The sequence below is a fragment of the Gigantopelta aegis genome, chromosome 4 (assembly GCF_016097555.1).
Source record: "Gigantopelta aegis isolate Gae_Host chromosome 4, Gae_host_genome, whole genome shotgun sequence".
Taxonomy (NCBI): Eukaryota; Metazoa; Mollusca; class Gastropoda; order Neomphalida; family Peltospiridae; genus Gigantopelta; species Gigantopelta aegis.
Window position 1 is genome coordinate 4,886,110 of NC_054702.1, and position 20,001 is coordinate 4,906,110.

A 20,001-nucleotide genomic window follows, 5' to 3' on the forward strand; every position below is an offset into this window, starting at 1 on the left:
TTTCTTATTTCTAAAATAAAATAGGTCTTCAAAACGTTTTTAAAAACTAAGACAATCAAATGTAAATTAAAGAATTGGTAACTTTGAGCAATGCAACATTCCTTTGCTGATCGCAGCGAGTTCTGTCCCACAAAAGTATAGTTTTGCTCTGCGAAATAAAATAAAATAGAGATTTATCTAGTCATTATATCTTAGCAATACATATAGTGATTGCAGGATGAAATGAAGTATGAGATAATATCCGTTTTGTTTCAATGCAAATATTACATGCTTTGTAGATTTAGGTTATGTAATGGCTATTTGCTATATAATGTGTTAAATGTAGGGCCCAACCTTTACATTACCATAACACATATATCGTTGAAGTACTCAAACATTAGGACAGCTATAAACACACTGAATACACATACACTAAGATAATAATGTATTTAATATGTAATTGTAGTCTAAATCATGTTAATAATGATAGCAAACTCATGCCAATGGCAATGTAATTTACTTCAGTCCACGTAATATACCCCCACATAGACAGGCAATAAAGGTGTTTGTGTTCTCACTCAAAATACTCAAATTAAACGTCATTGTAATAAAATAAGTAGTAGCTGTAGTCACTTCCTGCCACCATTGCTAGGCAGTAATAGCCATGTAACGTTGCCTCGCACTCATATTAAGTTTAGTAAAACAAACAATTTCCTTTGCATCTTTACAACATTTTAGGTACAGAAAAAACAGACAAAAAACCTTATATACCCATTTTATTGACAATATTGTAATATTAAAAGGTGTGCGATTATAACAGAATGTATATTGCTTGAAATCATAATTTTAAAGGGAACCACTAAATTACAAATGCCTCCTTTTATTCATTCCACCTTCCATCATGTTTGTTTCTTAGACATTGACGAATGTACAGACGGGAGTGCCACTTGTCATCAGGATGCAGACTGCACTAATACTGTTGGATCCTACAACTGTTCTTGTAAGACTGGCTACTCAGGAGATGGCAAGACCACGTGCACAGGTGAGAGTGTGTGTATGTTTTGGGTTCACACGTGTGTATTTCTGCGTGTCCTTTGTGTGTATATGTGTCTACCTGTATGTAGGCCTATATGTGTGTTTGTGTTAGCGTACTTGTTAAGGGAAGTCAGTTTGCAGGTAACGGTTCAAAGCATGTTTTATACTGCCACTACTACTTCTGATCATACTAGTTACGAATATTATATCCGCCACTGCGCACGTGTGTGTGTGTGCGCGTGTGTGTGTTGATTTTTTGGATGTAACAATTTGTAAAGGTACACAGTTTGAAACATCAGGTTACCTAGACTACAAAGTGTTTTTCAAACTCACAGAGACACACCAACTTCTCCACTGCAAGTCTTTTCACCCACGCCACACCTTTAAAGGCATTGTTAAATCTCAGATTATTAGATTTCACAGAAATTCGAGTAAGACACATAATTTCAATGAGGCTTGTTCACTTTTATTTAGTGCTTTAAAACCGAGGGGATATTCAAAACGGTTTTTAAGAAAAATTAAATCTGAAACTGTTCGAGAATTAGAAATTCCCTTTAGGGCAACTGAAGGCTATAAACCATACAAACTTCAGCATAACCAATCACCTAAAATAAGCACGGGCTCCTCTACTACTTGTGCCAAAACCAGGTGTAGACTTCACAACTTACTTAAATCGCAGTCGACTTTAAAAAGTCAATAGACTAAAATTGAATATCAAATTCGGACAGACATGAACTGTGATTCGAAAAATGTACTATATCTAATCGCCTGTAACTTATGTAAAAAAAAACAGCACGTAGGACAAACGCAAAACCAACTGAGAATTAGAGCAGTTTGTCACAAGTATGATATTCGGCATGTAGTTGACACCCATGTCGCCAATCACTTCAATCTACCTGACCATTCGTTAGATGAAAATTTTGAAATAATTCCAACTGAACAACCCCTGAGGCCTTCTGGATTCGTACATTACAGACAAAACAGCCGTTAGGAATCAACGTTGAATCTGGTAGCGCCGTAAAAAGAGATAACATAATTTTTCCAATACTTTACAGTCGACGTAGCGTTGATATTGGTAAACTTATGAAGAAGGAGTTTTTAAATTGCTCCCAAAACACCCTTAACGCACTTACAACAATATGGGTAATTTCCCAAGTCTGTGGATCGACAAACTAATGAAAACATATGCCAAATTTGGTCGGGTGGTACATATTTCAGCCCCAAGATTAAGTTAGAGTAGATTAGAATTTGACACTTATTACAAAAACACTTTTTTTACCCGTGTGTTTTTGTAATAAAATGAAATAATTCACTTTGTTTGTTAAAACTGATAAAAATTGGAATGTTTGTTTTCCATGTCCTAGCATTGACAGTGATTTTGAATGTTAATGTGCAACCATGGAAATAATTCCTACAAAACGACACTTTAGCGCTATTGCTCGTTTACTTACAAGTCAAAATAATGAAAATCCAAATTTGTCTGGTGGTACATATTTCGAAGTTAAGTTAGAGTAGATTAGAAAAATTTTTAAAATTTTTTTACTACAATTCGACACTTTATTATGGAAAAACATGTGACGGTAACATAATTTATGTGACCCCAAAATCATTCCTACATCTGTATTCTATGACTCGTTTAGTTTTCAAAATACGAAAATCCAAGTTTCTCTCGAGTTCGTTTTCTGTTGGAATTTTTTTAAATAGTGGGGGTTTGTTGTGTTAAAGAGACCATTCTAAAATGTTTTCAACTAACGGAGATTGTTAACCACTAAAATTACATATTTAATGTATTTTCTTATTAAAAATTTCAATGTCTGTATAACCATGAAAAATGTATATACATGTATACATTAAGAAATAAATATTTAAAAAATCGGTTACTGTCTAAATATCCGGTTTATCTTGCGAAGGTTGAAATGGAACATGATGCGAGGCATTCGACCTGAGCAGGATAAAGTTGATAGTAACAGTAACCAGTTTTTCAGGGTAGTGTGTCCACATATGTTCAATGGCTTCGCAGCTACAATATCTATGCATGCGCCAAAACAAAATAGTTCTTAAATAACAACAATTTATTTCTTATTTCTAAAATAAAATAGGTCTTCAAAACGTTTTTAAAAACTAAGACAATCAAATGTAAATTAAAGAATTGGTAACTTTGAGCAATGCAACATTCCTTTGCTGATCGCAGCGAGTTCTGTCCCACAAAAGTATAGTTTTGCTCTGCGAAATAAAATAAAATAGAGATTTATCTAGTCATTATATCTTAGCAATACATATAGTGATTGCAGGATGAAATGAAGTATGAGATAATATCCGTTTTGTTTCAATGCAAATATTACATGCTTTGTAGATTTAGGTTATGTAATGGCTATTTGCTATATAATGTGTTAAATGTAGGGCCCAACCTTTACATTACCATAACACATATATCGTTGAAGTACTCAAACATTAGGACAGCTATAAACACATTGAATACACATACACTAAGATAATAATGTATTTAATATGTAATTGTAGTATAAATCATGTTAATAATGATAGCAAACTCATGCCAATGGCAATGTAATTTACTTCAGTCCACGTAATATACCCCCACATAGACAGGCAATAAAGGTGTTTGTGTTCTCACTCAAAATACTCAAATTAAACGTCATTGTAAAAAAATAAGTAGTAGCTGTAGTCACTTCCTGCCACCATTACTAGGCAGTAATAACCATGTAACGTTGCCTCGCACTCATATTAAGTTCAGTAAAACAAACAATTTCCTTTGCATCTTTACAACATTGTAGGTGCAGAAAAAACAGACAAAACACCTTATATACCCCATTTTATTGACAATATTGTAATATCAAAAGGTGTGCGATTATAACAGAATGTATATTGCTTGAATTCATAATTTTAAAGGGAACCACTGAATTACAAATGCCTCCTTTTATTCATTCCACCTTCCATCATGTTTGTTTCTTAGACATTGACGAATGTACAGACGGGAGTGCCACTTGTCATCAGGATGCAGACTGCACTAATACGGTTGGATCCTACAACTGTTCTTGTAAGCCTGGCTACTCAGGAGATGGCAAGACCACGTGCACAGGTGAGAGTGTGTGTATATTTTGGGTTCACACGTGTGTATTTCTGCGTGTCCTTTGTGTGTATATGTGTCTACCTGTATGTAGGCCTATATGTGTGTTTGTGTTAGCGTACTTGTTAAGGGAAGTCAGTTTGCAGGTAACGGTTCAAAGCATATTTTATACTGCCACTACTACTTCTGATCATACTGGTTACGAATATTAAAGGGTGCAATAATTTATTTGCCATTTAAAACGAGATATTAGCGTTTAAAGTTCGTAAAGAGAAAATGACGCGCGCGGCCATCCACAGATGTTCAACGTAAATTTCTTTGTTTTAGAATGTTTTTGAACGTAAGTTTACCTGAAATATTTTCAATGAATCTACCATCTAAAGCATGTGGTGTGCATTCTGTCACAGCAGGTTAAATTGTACAGCTTTGTAACATTGTAAGTGCAGTACTACTAATAAGACCAGTCGGTAAAAAACAAACACGTCACCGTAACAAGCCACGCATATACGACGTGTTTCCGGTCGTCGGTTGGAACTTTATGTAGCGCGTACCGATAAAAGCAAACTTTGTTTATTGTGTAGCTAACTGGAAGTTAATTATACTTCTGCATTTATTTATTTCATCTTTGATCCATGTCAGTTGTTTTATTTCCACTAAATTATGCCGGAATTAGCGCTAACTGGGCGAAATTGTAATAATAATGTATCTGAGAGTACATCTATGGCATACCGTGTACAAAATCCACCGTTTTGTTGTTTCTTTGTAAATGTGCGATGCATGCTGTTTAAGTAGGCGGGTTTTTTGGGGCGGTTTTTGTGAATAAAAACAAGAAGGAAATTGTGTGCTTGTAGTAAGCATTGTGTGTCGGGTGTGTGAGCGTGTCAGTGGCTGATCCAGAAAATGTATTTGGGGGGATGACATTTGCCGAACAAACGTTCCCGGAGGATTTTCTGACGTTAAAAATAAAAACAAAAAAATTAGGGGAGGGAGGCATGGGATCCCCTTATATCCGCCACTGCGCACGTGTGTGTGTGTGCGCGGTCAACGTTTCTTGATTGGAGCCGGGTTCTGCAGTTAGAGCTGAGTGTACTTCAGTTTTTCCATTCAGTCCGTGTTGGAGACTTTGAACTGTTTGTGCAATCACTGACCTGCTTAATGCCCTGGTTTTTCGCCCTGGACCATGTTAATTATGCACTATTTGTTGATATATACATTCATGTATATTGGTACATGTATGTGTGTAAGCGCGCACGCGTGTGTGTATGCCTCTGACATTCATACATGTTTGATTTGCTCAAACAGTAGTTATTTTTATAAAGCTAAACATTAATAATGTTTTTTAAGCTCCCGTTGATTATTTTTAATAGCACATGCTAATAACATACTTGTGACAACAATTTAAAAACATACGGCTGGCTCCTACAAGGTGATGACCAATGAGCCAGTGCCATACCATCCAATAAAACAAATACTTTGTGACGGATATGATAACTACACACCCTAGGGCTGCAATATGTTTTAGTTCAAAACTCATGCTTTAATATTTTAAAATAATATAGTTCATTTAAATGAGTGGTACTTAATTGACACGTTTTTTTGTCTTATTATAGATGTTTGAAAGTTCAATATCATTAATTTTATATAATAAGTATTCCAAGCAGTCTTTGGTATCAGTGTTTCCAGCATTGTCTGTGTGATCATTGCGATCCTTGTTGAGGTATCGGTGTTTCCAGCATTGTCTGTGTGATGATTGCGATCCCTGTTGAGGTATCAGTGTTTCCAGTATTGTCTGTGTGATGATTGCGATCCCTGTTGAGGTATCAGTGTTTCCAGTCTTTTCTGTGTGATGATTGCGATGCCTGTTGAGGTATCAGTGTTTGCAGTATTTTCTGTGTTGTCATTGCGATCCCTTTCGAGGTATAAGTGTTTCCAGTATTTTCTGTGTGATGATTGCGATCCCTTTCGAGGTATCAGTGTTTCCAGCATTTTCTGTGTGATGATTGCGATCCCTGTTGAGGTATCAGTGTTTCCAGTATTGTCTGTGTGATGACTGCGATCCCTGTTGAGGTATCAGTGTTTCCAGTACTGTCTGTGTGATCATTGCGATCCCTGTTGAGGTATCAGTGTTTCCAGTATTGTCTGTGTGATCATTGCGATCCCTGTTGAGGTATCAGTGTTTCCAGTATTGTGACTGTTCGTTGTTTAAATGTTTGTCTTCGTGTTGTAGCTGTCAATGCATGTGTGGCGGGCTCCAACGACTGTGATGCGAATGCCGACTGCAACAAAACTGCTGATTCGTACATTTGTACCTGCAGAAACGGATTCTCTGGAAATGGAAAATCATGTACAGGTAAGAGGCATGTTTTCATACATCATCATTTACTCTGTCAGTTTTGGTTTAGGTCATTTTATATACATGTATACTATTATCTATATAATATTGCTTTCATCTGACACGTATCTGCATTGTATTATAATGCTACACTGAGAATATCTAACACATTTATGACAGCAGAATAATGAAGTTAATTTTGCTTGATATCAATGAATGTACTGATGGTCCTAACGACTGTGATTCCAATGCTGACTGTCAAAATAACGCTGGATCTTACACGTGTAGCTGTAGAGCTGGCTTCACTGGGGATGGGAAAACGTGCCTTGGTAAGAGATCTTTTCACATAATGTCAGCTGACTGGGGTTTTCTTTGATATTGTCATGCAGTTGTCCCGTTACCCGTCTCAAATGCATTATTGCATGCTTAGTGTATTTTACTAATTTCGGACACGAAAAGTAAACTTGTTTTCAATCAAGTATATTATATATGTATAACTATTTTTATGTTGTAGATATTAGCCTACACTCTCAAACAAAACCATCATACGCTAAACTACACATACGTGTAATTCATAATGGGACAGATAAGCGAGTTTCGGGTGTGCTACAACATATACTATGTCAATGGTTTATCACCTTTCTCTGTTCAATGTTTGTAATATATTTGTGTCCATGTGTACTGAAAGGCCCAACCCTTGTTATCAGAATGCAGACTAGGATTGTAACACTATACCAAAGCTCTTGTAAAACGGGGTACTTATAATTATACAAGTGCGTGTGTGCGTGTGTGTGTGTTCTTTCAACTTGTAAGTTAGGGCAACTGGCTTTCATAATTATTACTAATTTATCTATAAACGTTTTCTCGCATCATGATCAGTTGAAATTCATAATATGACGTAACACCGGTGATTGTAATGACTAGGGTCACAATGTGAGCCAAACATTTTCTCAAAAGTAGACACATGATTCCTGCAACTGGTGATATCCAGTATTATCGATGATAATCGTAGTTTATATTTTAGTTTCGGTACCAGTAAATGTTGAATAAAAATAGTTACCATACTGTATATTATCGGGGGAAATTCAACAGTTTACTAAAGTAAGCCAGGGGAGGGCATAATACAATTTTTGAGTACTCTACTTTAAATGGTGCACTCTTAAAGGAACTATCCTCAGGTTATACCCATCTTAAAATGTATTTCACAAATACTACAGTTTTACACTACTACACTACAGTTTACTTACGTTTTCTTGATTAGAATATGAATATCTCTATAACCAATGCATTTCTGGACATTGTAGTCTTTAGCAGGACATCGATCTTGGTTTTTGTCTAAAATAATTCCGTACACCATTTCCTTCAAAGGCCAAAGATCATTTCAATTGCATTTATAAAGCTTTATATTTAAAACATGTTAATAAGATGGCGTTTTAAAAAAACAGGTTCGAGACGTAGCCGATGATTAATACATCAATGTGCTCTAGTGGTGTCGTTAAACAAAACAAACTTATTATTTAAAAAACAGGAATGGGCAGGATGTGTGCTTATTTTCTTAGTAAAGTTTTGCTAAGCTTGAAAACGTAGGATAGTCCCTTATCCTGGGTGTGCAGCCACTATAAGATGTTTTCAGCTGACAGTCTTTTTAAATATTACACTTAGATATGAAATATATGTGCTTCTTTAGAATGCCAGTGTCTGTATATCCAGCGTATTTGTGGCCGGGTGTTAATGTTTGCACCGGCCATTGTTTCATACGTACAAAATTATTAGGAGGTAAAATCCGTTTTGGGCTACAACAGCCAAAGATAAACCCCTTGTTATTCTAAACAAGAAATATATTTAATATGCAATATCAGTCACAAAAAAGACTATGTTAATCGAAAACGTCTTACAGCTGAACAACTTCAAGACAATGTAATTAAATATTATTGAAAGCAAGATGTCATACCAGAATGATGAAGCATGCGTCCTCTAACCATATTCAATTCGTTTTTGACGATGACTGGTCTTCAAGTTTGATATATTTCAGATATTAATGAATGTACTGCTGGAACACATAACTGCCACCTCCAGCGTGCGAGCTGCACCAATCTAGAAGGATCCTATTTGTGTATTTGCTTTGATGGTTATTCTGGAGATGGAAGAACATGTTTAGGTAAAACATAAAGCACAGTTGACTTGTTACTTTTATGATTACCCTATGTTGTCCCACAAATTTACATGTGTATAATATCCACTACATCGCCGCAAGCCAACGGCTCAAGGTACCATTCCGTTCAACTTCTGCATTTAGACGAAATGGTATCTTGACTTGCAAACGTGTATCAACTGAGACTGTAACCATACTTAGTGTGGAATGCGAAGGGGCATTTGCCTTCAGAGAGAAATGTACAATATATGTTCGTTTTATTTAGAGGTGCTATTTTAGACTAGCTTGGACAATAATGGCACACAAGATACGGTCAAACATATAAAACACACTCACATGTATGTCAGTTAAAAGTGTAGCTGTTTTTGTGTTTTAATTAGTAGATACGTTACGTAATGGAGCTTTGAGACAAGAACAGTGTTTGCAGGGATTAGATAGCTTGCATGGCAACGTATTATACATAACACGTGAACATTGTTATAACTGATTATTTCTGTTATAAAACATGTTTCCTTTCTGGTAGCCATGTTCATTAGCGGCAGGATCTGCTCCCATGCAGCCAGATACCTAAGAGTGTAGCTAGTCTATGAATGAAATCTCAATTAATATATTTATTTACATTTACAGATGTCAACGAGTGTACGGGTACAAACCAGTGTGACACGAATGCAGATTGCACGGACACTATTGGATCATATTCATGTAGATGCAGAACTGGTTTCGTGGGAAATGGCAGACAATGCACAGGTACATTACAATCTCGCCCCACTAAACTGTAACATCATTTACTAATGCAACATTCAGAATACACATCAGGTTTTAATAAAGTTTTAAGTAATGTGTTATCGCTATCAACGATTATTTTCAGCATTATTCCAGAGGCGGATCTAAGGGAGGTAACTAGGTGATTCCCTAAACAATTTTCAAATGCCCCTTTGTTCTCTTTTAATTGTTTTCCCATCCGGATACCCCTTGACCAACTGGTCCATGTGCCACTTTCCCGTTAGTATTCCCCTATATAATATTCCTAGGACCCGCCGTTGTATTCATACCTCAGACAAGATAGTCGTCTTGACAAAGCAGTAAGGTAGCAATCCACCACTATATTTTAAAGTAAATAGTAATACATCTTTGTTCACATAACTTAAATAGAGGGCGGGTCTTACTTGGGATGCTTGTTTGAGGTGTTTGAGTCGAATACTCGATCTCCCTGGTGGAACCATTCTCTGATATTTTTTTCTCTTGTCCCAACCAATACCATGGTATGTGTTGCCCAGTTTCCGGATAAAATGCATATAAAAGATCTGTGCTGCTAATAAAAAACTGATGCAGGTTTCCTCTGACTGTGTTTTACATTTAATCGCCGATGATCAGTAAATCAATGTGCTCTTGTGGTGTCGTTAAACAAAACAAATTTTAAATTCCAATAGGTAGTATAATATAATATTCAAATAATACCGAAGCATGCTGTCCAAAATTTAAAAAAAAAGTTGATTGTCGATTCTAAATGGTTAAATAACAAAACTGTATCCCAGACAGCATCTTCAGAAAATTGATTTACATGTTGGCGATCCCAGTGGGTAGTGCTGTAAAGAAAACACAAGCTAGGCAAAAAACAAACAATCATTGGTATATTTTGGAACCAAAACTGTTTCATATGGCCATGTGAGTAAACACTATTGTTAACTTGGTTAAATCGACCTAAGCGTCAGGGTGGACATTTCCTCACACTATAGTTGACTCGGTTAAATCGACCTGAGCGTCAGCGTGGACATTTCCTCACACTATAGTTGACTCGGTTAAATCGACCTGAGCGTCAGCGTGGACATTTCCTCACACTATAGTTGACTCGGTTAAATCGACCTGAGCGTCAGCGTGGACATTTCCTCAGAAATACAATCAGATATTTTGCTTTAAAATGTAGCAACACGATGCTTGTTTAATAATTGCCTCTATGGATGTTCATGACAGAGCATTTGAAATAATTAAATATTACTTAAATATATAATTCAAATGTACAGCTTATGTTTCTATAAACATAAATAGGACATTGTTTCCACATTTGATACTGAATGATGACAATGCGGATAGATTGTAACCCATATGGCCAACAAACTAACATCTCAATTATATATTTTGTACAAAATGATATAAAATGAATGCACGGCGGGTACCCATATGTGTCACTCGAATGCAGATTGCGTTAACAATATTGCATCATATTCATGTAGTTGCAGAGATGGGTATAATGGAGATGGCAGGCAATGCAAAGGTATGTTTAGATAAATGATACAGATTTATACAAAATGGGTAGTGCAGGAAAGAAAAATCAAACCAAACAAATATCAGAGATAGCTCTTATAGGATCGTGTCTGGCCTAATATAAATAGCTGGGGACTAAAAGTGTAATCAGAGTTGAGTGCAAAAGGGTAATATCAGAAATATCAGATAGCCAACAAGGACTTTCTACGTAGTAACTTAAAAGTGCACTTCTGTGGCTTGTCTCCTCCTTCCCCGCTTTTTACGACATTAATCTGTCTTATGATAATTGAAAAACAAAAACAAATATGTTACCAAGTATTTTGAAGAAAGGGACAGTTCGCAAAATGACTTCATTAATTAAAAATTAAGAAAAACAACCAATACTCCGGTATCTCAAACAAAAGTCATGATTTATGAAGTAAACATACAGAAACAATCTTATTTAAACTAGCTCTGTATATAGAGAATAACTAGTTAATGACGTTATTCTGTGAAGGTATGAAAGTGAAATGTCATGAGGCTTGCCGAGTGGAATTTCTCATTCGGCCTGTACAGGATAAAGCCGACATCCTACGTCATTATCTAGTTATTATCTTTATCCTGCAGACCATAAAAAAATTAAGGGAAAAGCTAGTATTTATGTTATTTCGGCTGCATTCTAGGATGACATAGGGGTCACATGAGCGATTTTGTAATTTAGCTATGCCTGTGACGTCACACGTTTTAACGATAAACCAGTTTACAAATAATATATGTGCAAAGATTGGAATTTTTAACATATAAGAATCGATGTGTTTGGATATTTTATTTTTGTTGACGACAATAATTAGTGGGGATTCCACTAATGGATCAGTTGGTAGGCGATCAAGGACGTCTAGTTAACTAAGTCTGAGTCATTAATAGAAACAGTAACTGATGTTTGCTTAGCTAAACCTGGATTCTCATTGAGATGAAAATACAATATATTCAGTTAAAATATGCAGTGTTTGTTTCTGTTAAAATACACACATAGAATGTCGTTTCCTCATTTGATTGAGATTCAGTATTACTATGTGGAGAACAACCTATAGAATCTAAATTAACGTATGCATCAGTTGTAAGTATCAGCGCTACAATAACTTGCTAAACAAATATTCCAACCTTTCACTTTGCAGCTACATGGACGGATTTATTTTAAGAATATGGAATGTTTTTGGGTTTTTTCAAACAGATGTTAACGAATGTAGTTCTGGCCAACCCACTTGCAATGTGAACGCTGACTGTACCAACACACCTGGCAGCTATAGTTGCTCGTGTAAGCAGGGATATACTGGGGATGGTTTCACCTGCGTTATATCAGGTAACTACAACCTAACACGAAACCATGATGAATGAGGTGCAATATTAAAGCAGTCCGATCATTGAGAAAACTCGCACGAACTCAAGACTAATTCACGATGATCTAAGGTTCTTCTGGAGCCAGTCTTGAGGATCTCACTTTCTAACTCTCTTTTAGCATCTGTCTTTGCAAATGCCGCAGCCGATGTCATTTATCTGCTGAGGTGTCGTTAAACATCCATTCATTCGTTGACTCCCAGACGACTAAATAAAACTGACACCCATACAACTTATTAAACAGTATAATTGGAATATTATACACATGCATATACCTACAGTCCTTATCAATCTTCATGGATGGTTTTTCAGCAACTAATGTCACGTTGATCTGACGCAAGAAGAAACTTGAGAGTGTTTTGCAACAAACAAAACAAGGACTACTTTTGTGTGTAATTAAAAACGGTCCATTAAGAAATAACTAAAACTGAAAAACATACCATAGTAAGAAAACTACGTTTATTGATTAAGACCTCCATGGACTGGTGTAGCCTTGCAAGATAAGATAACTCTGAATTTCAAATAATCGCATACACGAAGATTGAATAACTAAGTTACAGTCACGTGATACGCGGTCATATTACAAGGAGACACCAGTTCATAAAATAACATAGCGGCCGTAACAGATTAAACGTTGTTTTCGTACTCTAATTTATGTGGGCGACAATTCAAAACTATAGTCCATCCCATCATCCTACAAATGAGGGAAGGTCTATAGTTTGTCTTCCACAGAATAGCCAGTGCACTGATGATATTGTCAAATAAAAGATCAAAGACGATCCCGTCTGGAGCGATTCTCCTCAATGCACAGTCTCATTTAGTCATGATTCTAGTAGCAACACGTTTTTTCCCTGTATGGCAGAGGAGGTTCTAGAGGGGACCAGGGTCCGTGCTTATAATATTTTAGAGTGTAGACCCAATCTAAAATTAAGTCACGTGCATACAATTTGTATGGCGTTGCTATGGTAATAAAGTCTCAGTATCTTAGTATTGAGTTCAGAGTCTAAAATTGTATAAACGCCAGTACCTCTTTTTTAACCTTAAACAATAGTTTGCCCATGCGCTCCCTTTCCCCAAAAATGTAATGATTTGTCATATGCTTTTGCAATGGTATTGACTTGTGACAACATAAGACAATAATTACCTCAATATGTAAATAAATGCATCTAGTCTTTGTTTTGTCGTAACCAATATGCCTGGATGCACGTTTTCAGATGTTGACGAGTGTGCTCTTGGAACCTACACCTGTGATGTGAATGCTGATTGTGTAAACACCGCCACCTTATATAGATGTGAATGCAAATCTGGATACTCTGGCAGTGGAAAAACATGTTCAGGTACCCACACTGACTACTTCATTATAATTATTACTTTCTAGATAGAAATATGAATACTGCGGCAGAGGCAAACCATGTTCAAGTAGGCAACTCATTACCCATACACTATTATATTTATTAATTTTGTACCAATATAATTATTACTTTCCAAATGAATTGTTGCATATTTCGGCACTCGCAAATCATGTACTGTCTGGACTGCTTTAATTAAATATGATAAAGATAAAGGTTTCCGAATATCTTTTGTTCAGTCATAAATGGGTTCACATTAGGCCAACATTAATGGTTTGGACCTCAAGTGGGGAAAGTATTCTACCCTCGGTTTCTATAGTTTAGACCTTGTAGCCCTTTATCCAAGCATAATCAGACGTGCATATATTTGTGTTCAATAAAAATTAATATTAATAAAACATTTTTTAAGAAACTAATGACCCGCCTTGACTATTTTTGCATCATTCGGCCTGCATAGATTACTCAATTTTCACCGGGACACTGCTCCTTTCCAAGTCAATTATGGTATTTTTTTTTATTTACTGTCAATCGTGTTTTTTCCTTTTCTTTCCAGATAACAATGAATGCAATTTGGGAACACACGCTTGCGACAGCAATGCCTTTTGTACAAATACTGTAGGATCATATTCTTGCTCATGCAAGCCTGGTTTTGTCGGAACGGGGTATTACTGCTCAGGTATATATATATATATATATATATATATATATATATATATATATATATATATTGAACGATATATGGATTTCACTGCTGTAAGGTTATATTATATTTTCTACCGTAAGCTGTCATGAAGTACGTATATAATTAATTTACTTATTATTCATAAACAATTTCTGCAAACAATTTTCACTACATGCATATATTTATACGGCACTTTATAGGTTATATGTCCGTAATATAATTATTACTGCTGTCGGTTGTTTCGTTTTGTGGTTCTTGTGTGGTACTTGTCTTGCTCATGCAGGGGGATTTTTAATGGGGGGTTTTGTGATGGAGGGGGGAGGTGGTGGGGTGTTATAAATAAAAAGTGTATGTGTACTCATGTATTTTCTACTTACAGTATTATATCGGTGTTTTAAAGATACATTTAGTTTCATAGTCTAAACCTTTGGGGATTCTCTCACTAGTGCAGCTACAAGTAGATTCTCTCTGCTGTCGGTGATCTTGCTGTATGTATTTCCAAAATGTTCTTTTTATGTAGATATCAATGAATGCACGGGACTCAACAACAACTGTGACGTGAATGCCTTCTGCACCAACACGTTTAGTTCATATACGTGCACCTGTAAAACGGGTTTCACTGGGAATGGAATCTCCTGTTTAGGTAAATCTGAACATGCACAACTACTTTATATATAGTTTTACTATTGAGTTATTTCTCATTCCAGCCAGTGCACCATGATTGGTATATCAAAGGCCATGATATATGCTATCCTGTCTATGGGATGGTGCACACAAAAGGTCCCTTGCTACTAATGAAAAAATGTAGCGGGTTTCCTATCTAAGACTATGTCAAAATTACCAAATGTTTGACATTTGATAGCCGATGATAAATAAATCAATGAGCTCTAGTGGTGTCGTTAAACAAAACAAACTTTATCTTTTTATATATAGTATTTTAAGTCTGAGAACATAACATAATGTTCGGTTAGCAAGACCTCAGTACATTATATTTAGCTTACAGTTATTTGGTGTGTAATGCATGCCTATATTGAACTACAAAATACACAAGTCACTGTTATGGCTAGTTTTCTAGAATAGGTGTACGTTATATAGACGTTCCGTTCCATTCTGTGGAATACTAAACAATATATAATATTTAAAAACACTGGAAATGGGCAGAATTCGAACCTACTACACCGATTCACATGCTATTTTACAGTCCGTGATCTGTAATGTTCCTGGATCTCAACATCGTGTTGCTTCCTGCTTTACATTCGCGTTTCTTTTGGAGTTCAGTATATATTGACACTTATTCCATCAATTCCGCTGTTACGACTTGTGAAATTCCAACTGGAAGAAGCAACAGATCAGTTAATTAAAAATAACTTTTCACGATCTTAGATCAGGTAGTTGGGACTGGAAAACTCCGAGTCACCGAGGGTGACATACTCTACATTTCCACCTTTGCCAAGCGTGCTACTATTAGCCAACAACGTTTCCCAGCAGCCATTAAAAAGACATCCAACGATGACGCCAAAATGTTTGCTTGATATTTTACTAACTATGTGTTAGTTCTTAGATCACATTGTGTTAAGCACAATTCTTAACAATTTGTCTCAGCATGTAAAATAACAAAATAAACACTACTATAATTAGATCTTAAGTACGCATATAGCAAATCGTTGAAGAGTGGAAACGTAGTCATGTTATGTTTATTTTTGCTTAGACAATAACGAATGTGCTTCTGGACAAGGCTTGTGTCATGTGAATGCTGACTGCGTCAACGAGAAAGGCACATATACATGTGTGTGCAAAGCTGGTTACAATGGCGATGGCCTCACCTGTACAGGTAAAACACTAGAAATCACCTACACAACATAGCTAGATCACTGAAGTGTACAATCTCATACATGACCATTGGCCCAATGCTAGTGATATATGTATCACCACATTCACAGTTTGAAGTGTACATATTTTGAGTGTACAACACACTTTCTAATTAGAACAGATTTAAATACATTAGTTATAAAAGGTATATAAATAAATAAATAAATATATATATATATATACACACACACACACATATACATATACATATACATATAAATATACATATACATATACATATACACATACACATACACATATAAATAAATATATATATATATAGGTTTAAAATTGTTATGCTATAATAACTGAACACGTGCTGTTTTGTCTTTGACTTCAGATATTGACCCCTGCGCGTGCTGTAACCTCACCGTGGTGCAGGGGTGTAACATTCTCTTTGAGAATGGCCAATACAGCACAAATTGAAGTTTAGAGTAAAATTCGGTGTCCGTAAAATTCTGTGATATTTGTATTTGTATTTATGCACAGTTCTTTACACTGTTTTTGTTTAAATCTTGAATTTGTATGTTGACGTTGATCATCACTTTATTTATTTGCATTACCATAGTTTGACATCCAATAGCCGATGTATTTTTCGTGCTGGAGTGTCGTTAAACATTCATTCATTCATTCATTCATTCAGATATTGACGAGTGTGCTCTACAAACCGACAGGTGTCACAGCGCCGCTCGCTGTACAAACACACCTGGATCTCACACCTGCACCTGTCTGGCGGGGTACAGTGGAAACGGAGTTACCTGTTCCGGTACAGTACACCATTTACCGATGTGCTAGGAAAACAACAGATAGTTTATGTCTTTTTTTTTCGACGTAGACCTTTGTTTTTGTCTCTAGTAAACCGAAACATCTTTGATACGGCTGTTCGTGGTTAAATGTAATGTCTAGAATACACACATCAGCTATGTAGGCTATCTGTCCAGGGCATGCATTAATATTTAGTCGTAAGCAGGCCCCGCCGTGAAAACATTCGTTTGAACTTATTGTCGTGTCTATATCCAATTAATGTTCAAGCACGCTGTTCTGGGCACACCTCAGCTATCTGGGTTGTCTTTCCAGGACAGTGGGTTAATCGTTAATTGTTAGTGGTTAGTGAGAGAGAAGAGGGCGTAGTTGTCTTACATTTACACATTGAGTCATTAAAACTCGCTCTGGGTGGGAACCAATACCGGGCTGCAAACCCTGTATATACCAGCCGTATTTCCGATGGCTTAATCACAACACCACCGAGGTTGGTGTTAAAAGATTACTTGCTCCCCTAACTTTTGTTATTGTGAACCATTTTAGCTATTACCATACTGAGTATTGGTATGTAATCATTTTGTTGTACTTGTTTCATTCACATTCACAAACGTATTCTCCTTGAACTAGTCTCAGGGCAGTGATGGAGAGCAAGAGTGAAAGCCCATAGTCCTTTATCAGCGAGATCTTCCCCATAGGATTTTTGAAAACTCACTCTTGGTGGGATCCGATAATGGGATGCAAAGACTTAGAAGGTTTATGAAATACTGTTAAGACCAGTAGATAAACCATTATATAGGATGCCCACATAGAGCCCATTGTATAATTATAATGTACAAAGCCTGTTTCTGTGCACGTCGTACACGCGTGCAAATATATACATTTACAATACTTAAACTTTTACAATGTTTAAAATGTGTATTTAAGAAAGACAGGCTTCGTAAATTCGGCCCATGGTCATGCTAGTGTTTGATAATACACCTTTGGAATATGCTTTCTAGTCCTCCTTAATATCTCCCCTTAGCTGTAGTATAGTTAGCACAGATATGATTGTTTATTATGATTATGACCATGGTGGTATTACAGTGTATATTATACTATTACAGATATCAACGAGTGTACTCAAGGAACTCAAGCTTGTGATAAAAATGCAGACTGTAGTAATACACAGGGGTCGTATAAGTGTACGTGTAGACCAGGTTACATTGGCAGTGGGTTTAGCTGTGCAGGTAATTATAATTAGATGTGTCTTTATCATATACACGTTCACCCATGCAGATGTGTACGTTTGTGTGTGTACATTAGCGTGTTTGAAATGTTAACTATTACTGAACTATTTCTTGTTTTGTCATATAGTATATGTTTCTTAATTGGTCATTGCTAAAACAGTTGCAATGAGCAGCTGTACATTACCTAAGTGTTCTGTTATAAATATAGTAAATCGGATGATAATGTGTACCAAACAAGGACAGACAACTTGTACCCTTCCTGTTTTATGCTAAATTATTTGCATCCCCGTCCTCCCATTTTTATCAAATTTGATTTAAAGGTCATGGAATTTCTGTGTCGTGTATATTGATGTGTTTTGCGATAAAGTGTTGCATGTAGCAGGGTGGCCATACGCTATAACTCTACTACCATATTTGAATTATGACTATATATATATATGTGTGTGTGTGTGTTTGTGTGTGTGTGTTTTCTGACGAAAACCACTTATATACTTATATTATATCTATCTATTAGCGATAATTTAAAAGAGCTTTAGGCATTATTTGATCCATTTGTCTTTTATTTCGTCTTGCAGAAATTAACGAGTGCAGTTCAGGAATACACAGCTGTGATGCCAATGCTTTCTGTACAAACACCAAGAATTCCTACACATGTACCTGCAAGTCTGGCTTCACAGGCGATGGGCGCAGCTGTCAAGGTATTGCCAAATGTAGAAAGAAAACATGTTTTTAAGAATAATGTCATGTATTACATAGGTATAGATGAAGAGTATTAAAATTGGGACATTTCATACAAATATTGGAAGATTGTTTAGACCAAAATGTATACTATACTGGGCTTGGAACATTTATAAATTACTAAAGTTAGAATCATTGTTTGATTTTAAAATGATTTGCAATAAACAATGTTCCTAACGGAACAAAAGTCAGACCCTTATATGAAATGGCCAAATAGTTTGAATATACATATCATATTAAATTCCATAATGTTGTCTTTATCCTGCAACCATTATTTGTACTAACATATTAAGGTGTCGAGTAAAGCAAAGTGATAAACTACAACTATCAAATTATCATTGGTCATCTGGCTGACTTGACTCGTCTTCTTTGAAAATATATTCAGCTGCATAATCTTGTCATCAGTAAAGTATCTTTGAACAACATTATGTGTGGTGGTGAACATAACAAAAATTAAATAATTTATTTACGAATTATGAGTTTAAGAACTCTCCTTTTACGTGCATTTTAGATGATATACTACACAAAGCATGGCATATATATATATATACTGACACACAATGAAAACGCAAAAACTACTTTTCATTGCAAGTAACGACAAACTATTAATGAATTGATGGATAATGTAATATGACATTAATGACTGGTATTCATGAGATACATTCACATGGAAACAGTTATCATTAGTAATCGAGTAATCATTAGTAATCGAGTTGCATTCGTAATCGAAACGTTCAACTACCCCCCCCCCCCCCCCCCCATATCAAGGTCAGTATCTGGTGTGTCCACCATTGGCCCGTGAGCATGCGTGAAGACAACGGGGAAAGGATTGGCACAAACATCTCAAATAAGCCACAGAGATATTCCTCCACTCTTCCTGCAACGCCTGTGCAAGCTCAGCGACGTTACGCGGTGGTGGCTGGTGGTGACGTACACGACGTCCTAACTCATCCCACATGTGTTCAATTGGGTTCAAATTCGGTGAAACGGCGGGCCAGTTCATAACGGTGATACCGGTTTGTTGCAGGAATGCCTGGGTAAATCTTGCAGTATGTGGACGGGCATTGTCTTGTTGAAACAGAAGGGGACCTCTTGGTCTTCGGTGACGGCACAAAAGTGGCTGGAGAACTGGTCTTAGAATAACGTCAACATAACG

At 36.2% G+C, this 20,001-nt stretch overlaps 1 protein-coding gene across 1 annotated transcript in view; it reads left to right on the plus strand.

The window, feature by feature from the left end:
- Window positions 1-20,001, plus strand: part of LOC121372100 (fibrillin-2-like) — a 51,925-nt gene that overhangs the window by 17,328 nt on the left and 14,596 nt on the right. The window contains exons 18-30 of the mRNA XM_041498363.1: window positions 896-1,021; window positions 3,986-4,111; window positions 6,327-6,449; window positions 8,464-8,589; window positions 9,211-9,330; window positions 12,056-12,184; window positions 13,434-13,556; window positions 14,122-14,244; window positions 14,771-14,893; window positions 15,959-16,081; window positions 16,763-16,885; window positions 17,985-18,107; window positions 18,683-18,805. Coding sequence (XP_041354297.1) covers window positions 896-1,021; window positions 3,986-4,111; window positions 6,327-6,449; window positions 8,464-8,589; window positions 9,211-9,330; window positions 12,056-12,184; window positions 13,434-13,556; window positions 14,122-14,244; window positions 14,771-14,893; window positions 15,959-16,081; window positions 16,763-16,885; window positions 17,985-18,107; window positions 18,683-18,805 — 1,611 coding nt within the window. The remainder of the gene's footprint in view (window positions 1-895; window positions 1,022-3,985; window positions 4,112-6,326; window positions 6,450-8,463; window positions 8,590-9,210; window positions 9,331-12,055; window positions 12,185-13,433; window positions 13,557-14,121; window positions 14,245-14,770; window positions 14,894-15,958; window positions 16,082-16,762; window positions 16,886-17,984; window positions 18,108-18,682; window positions 18,806-20,001) is intronic.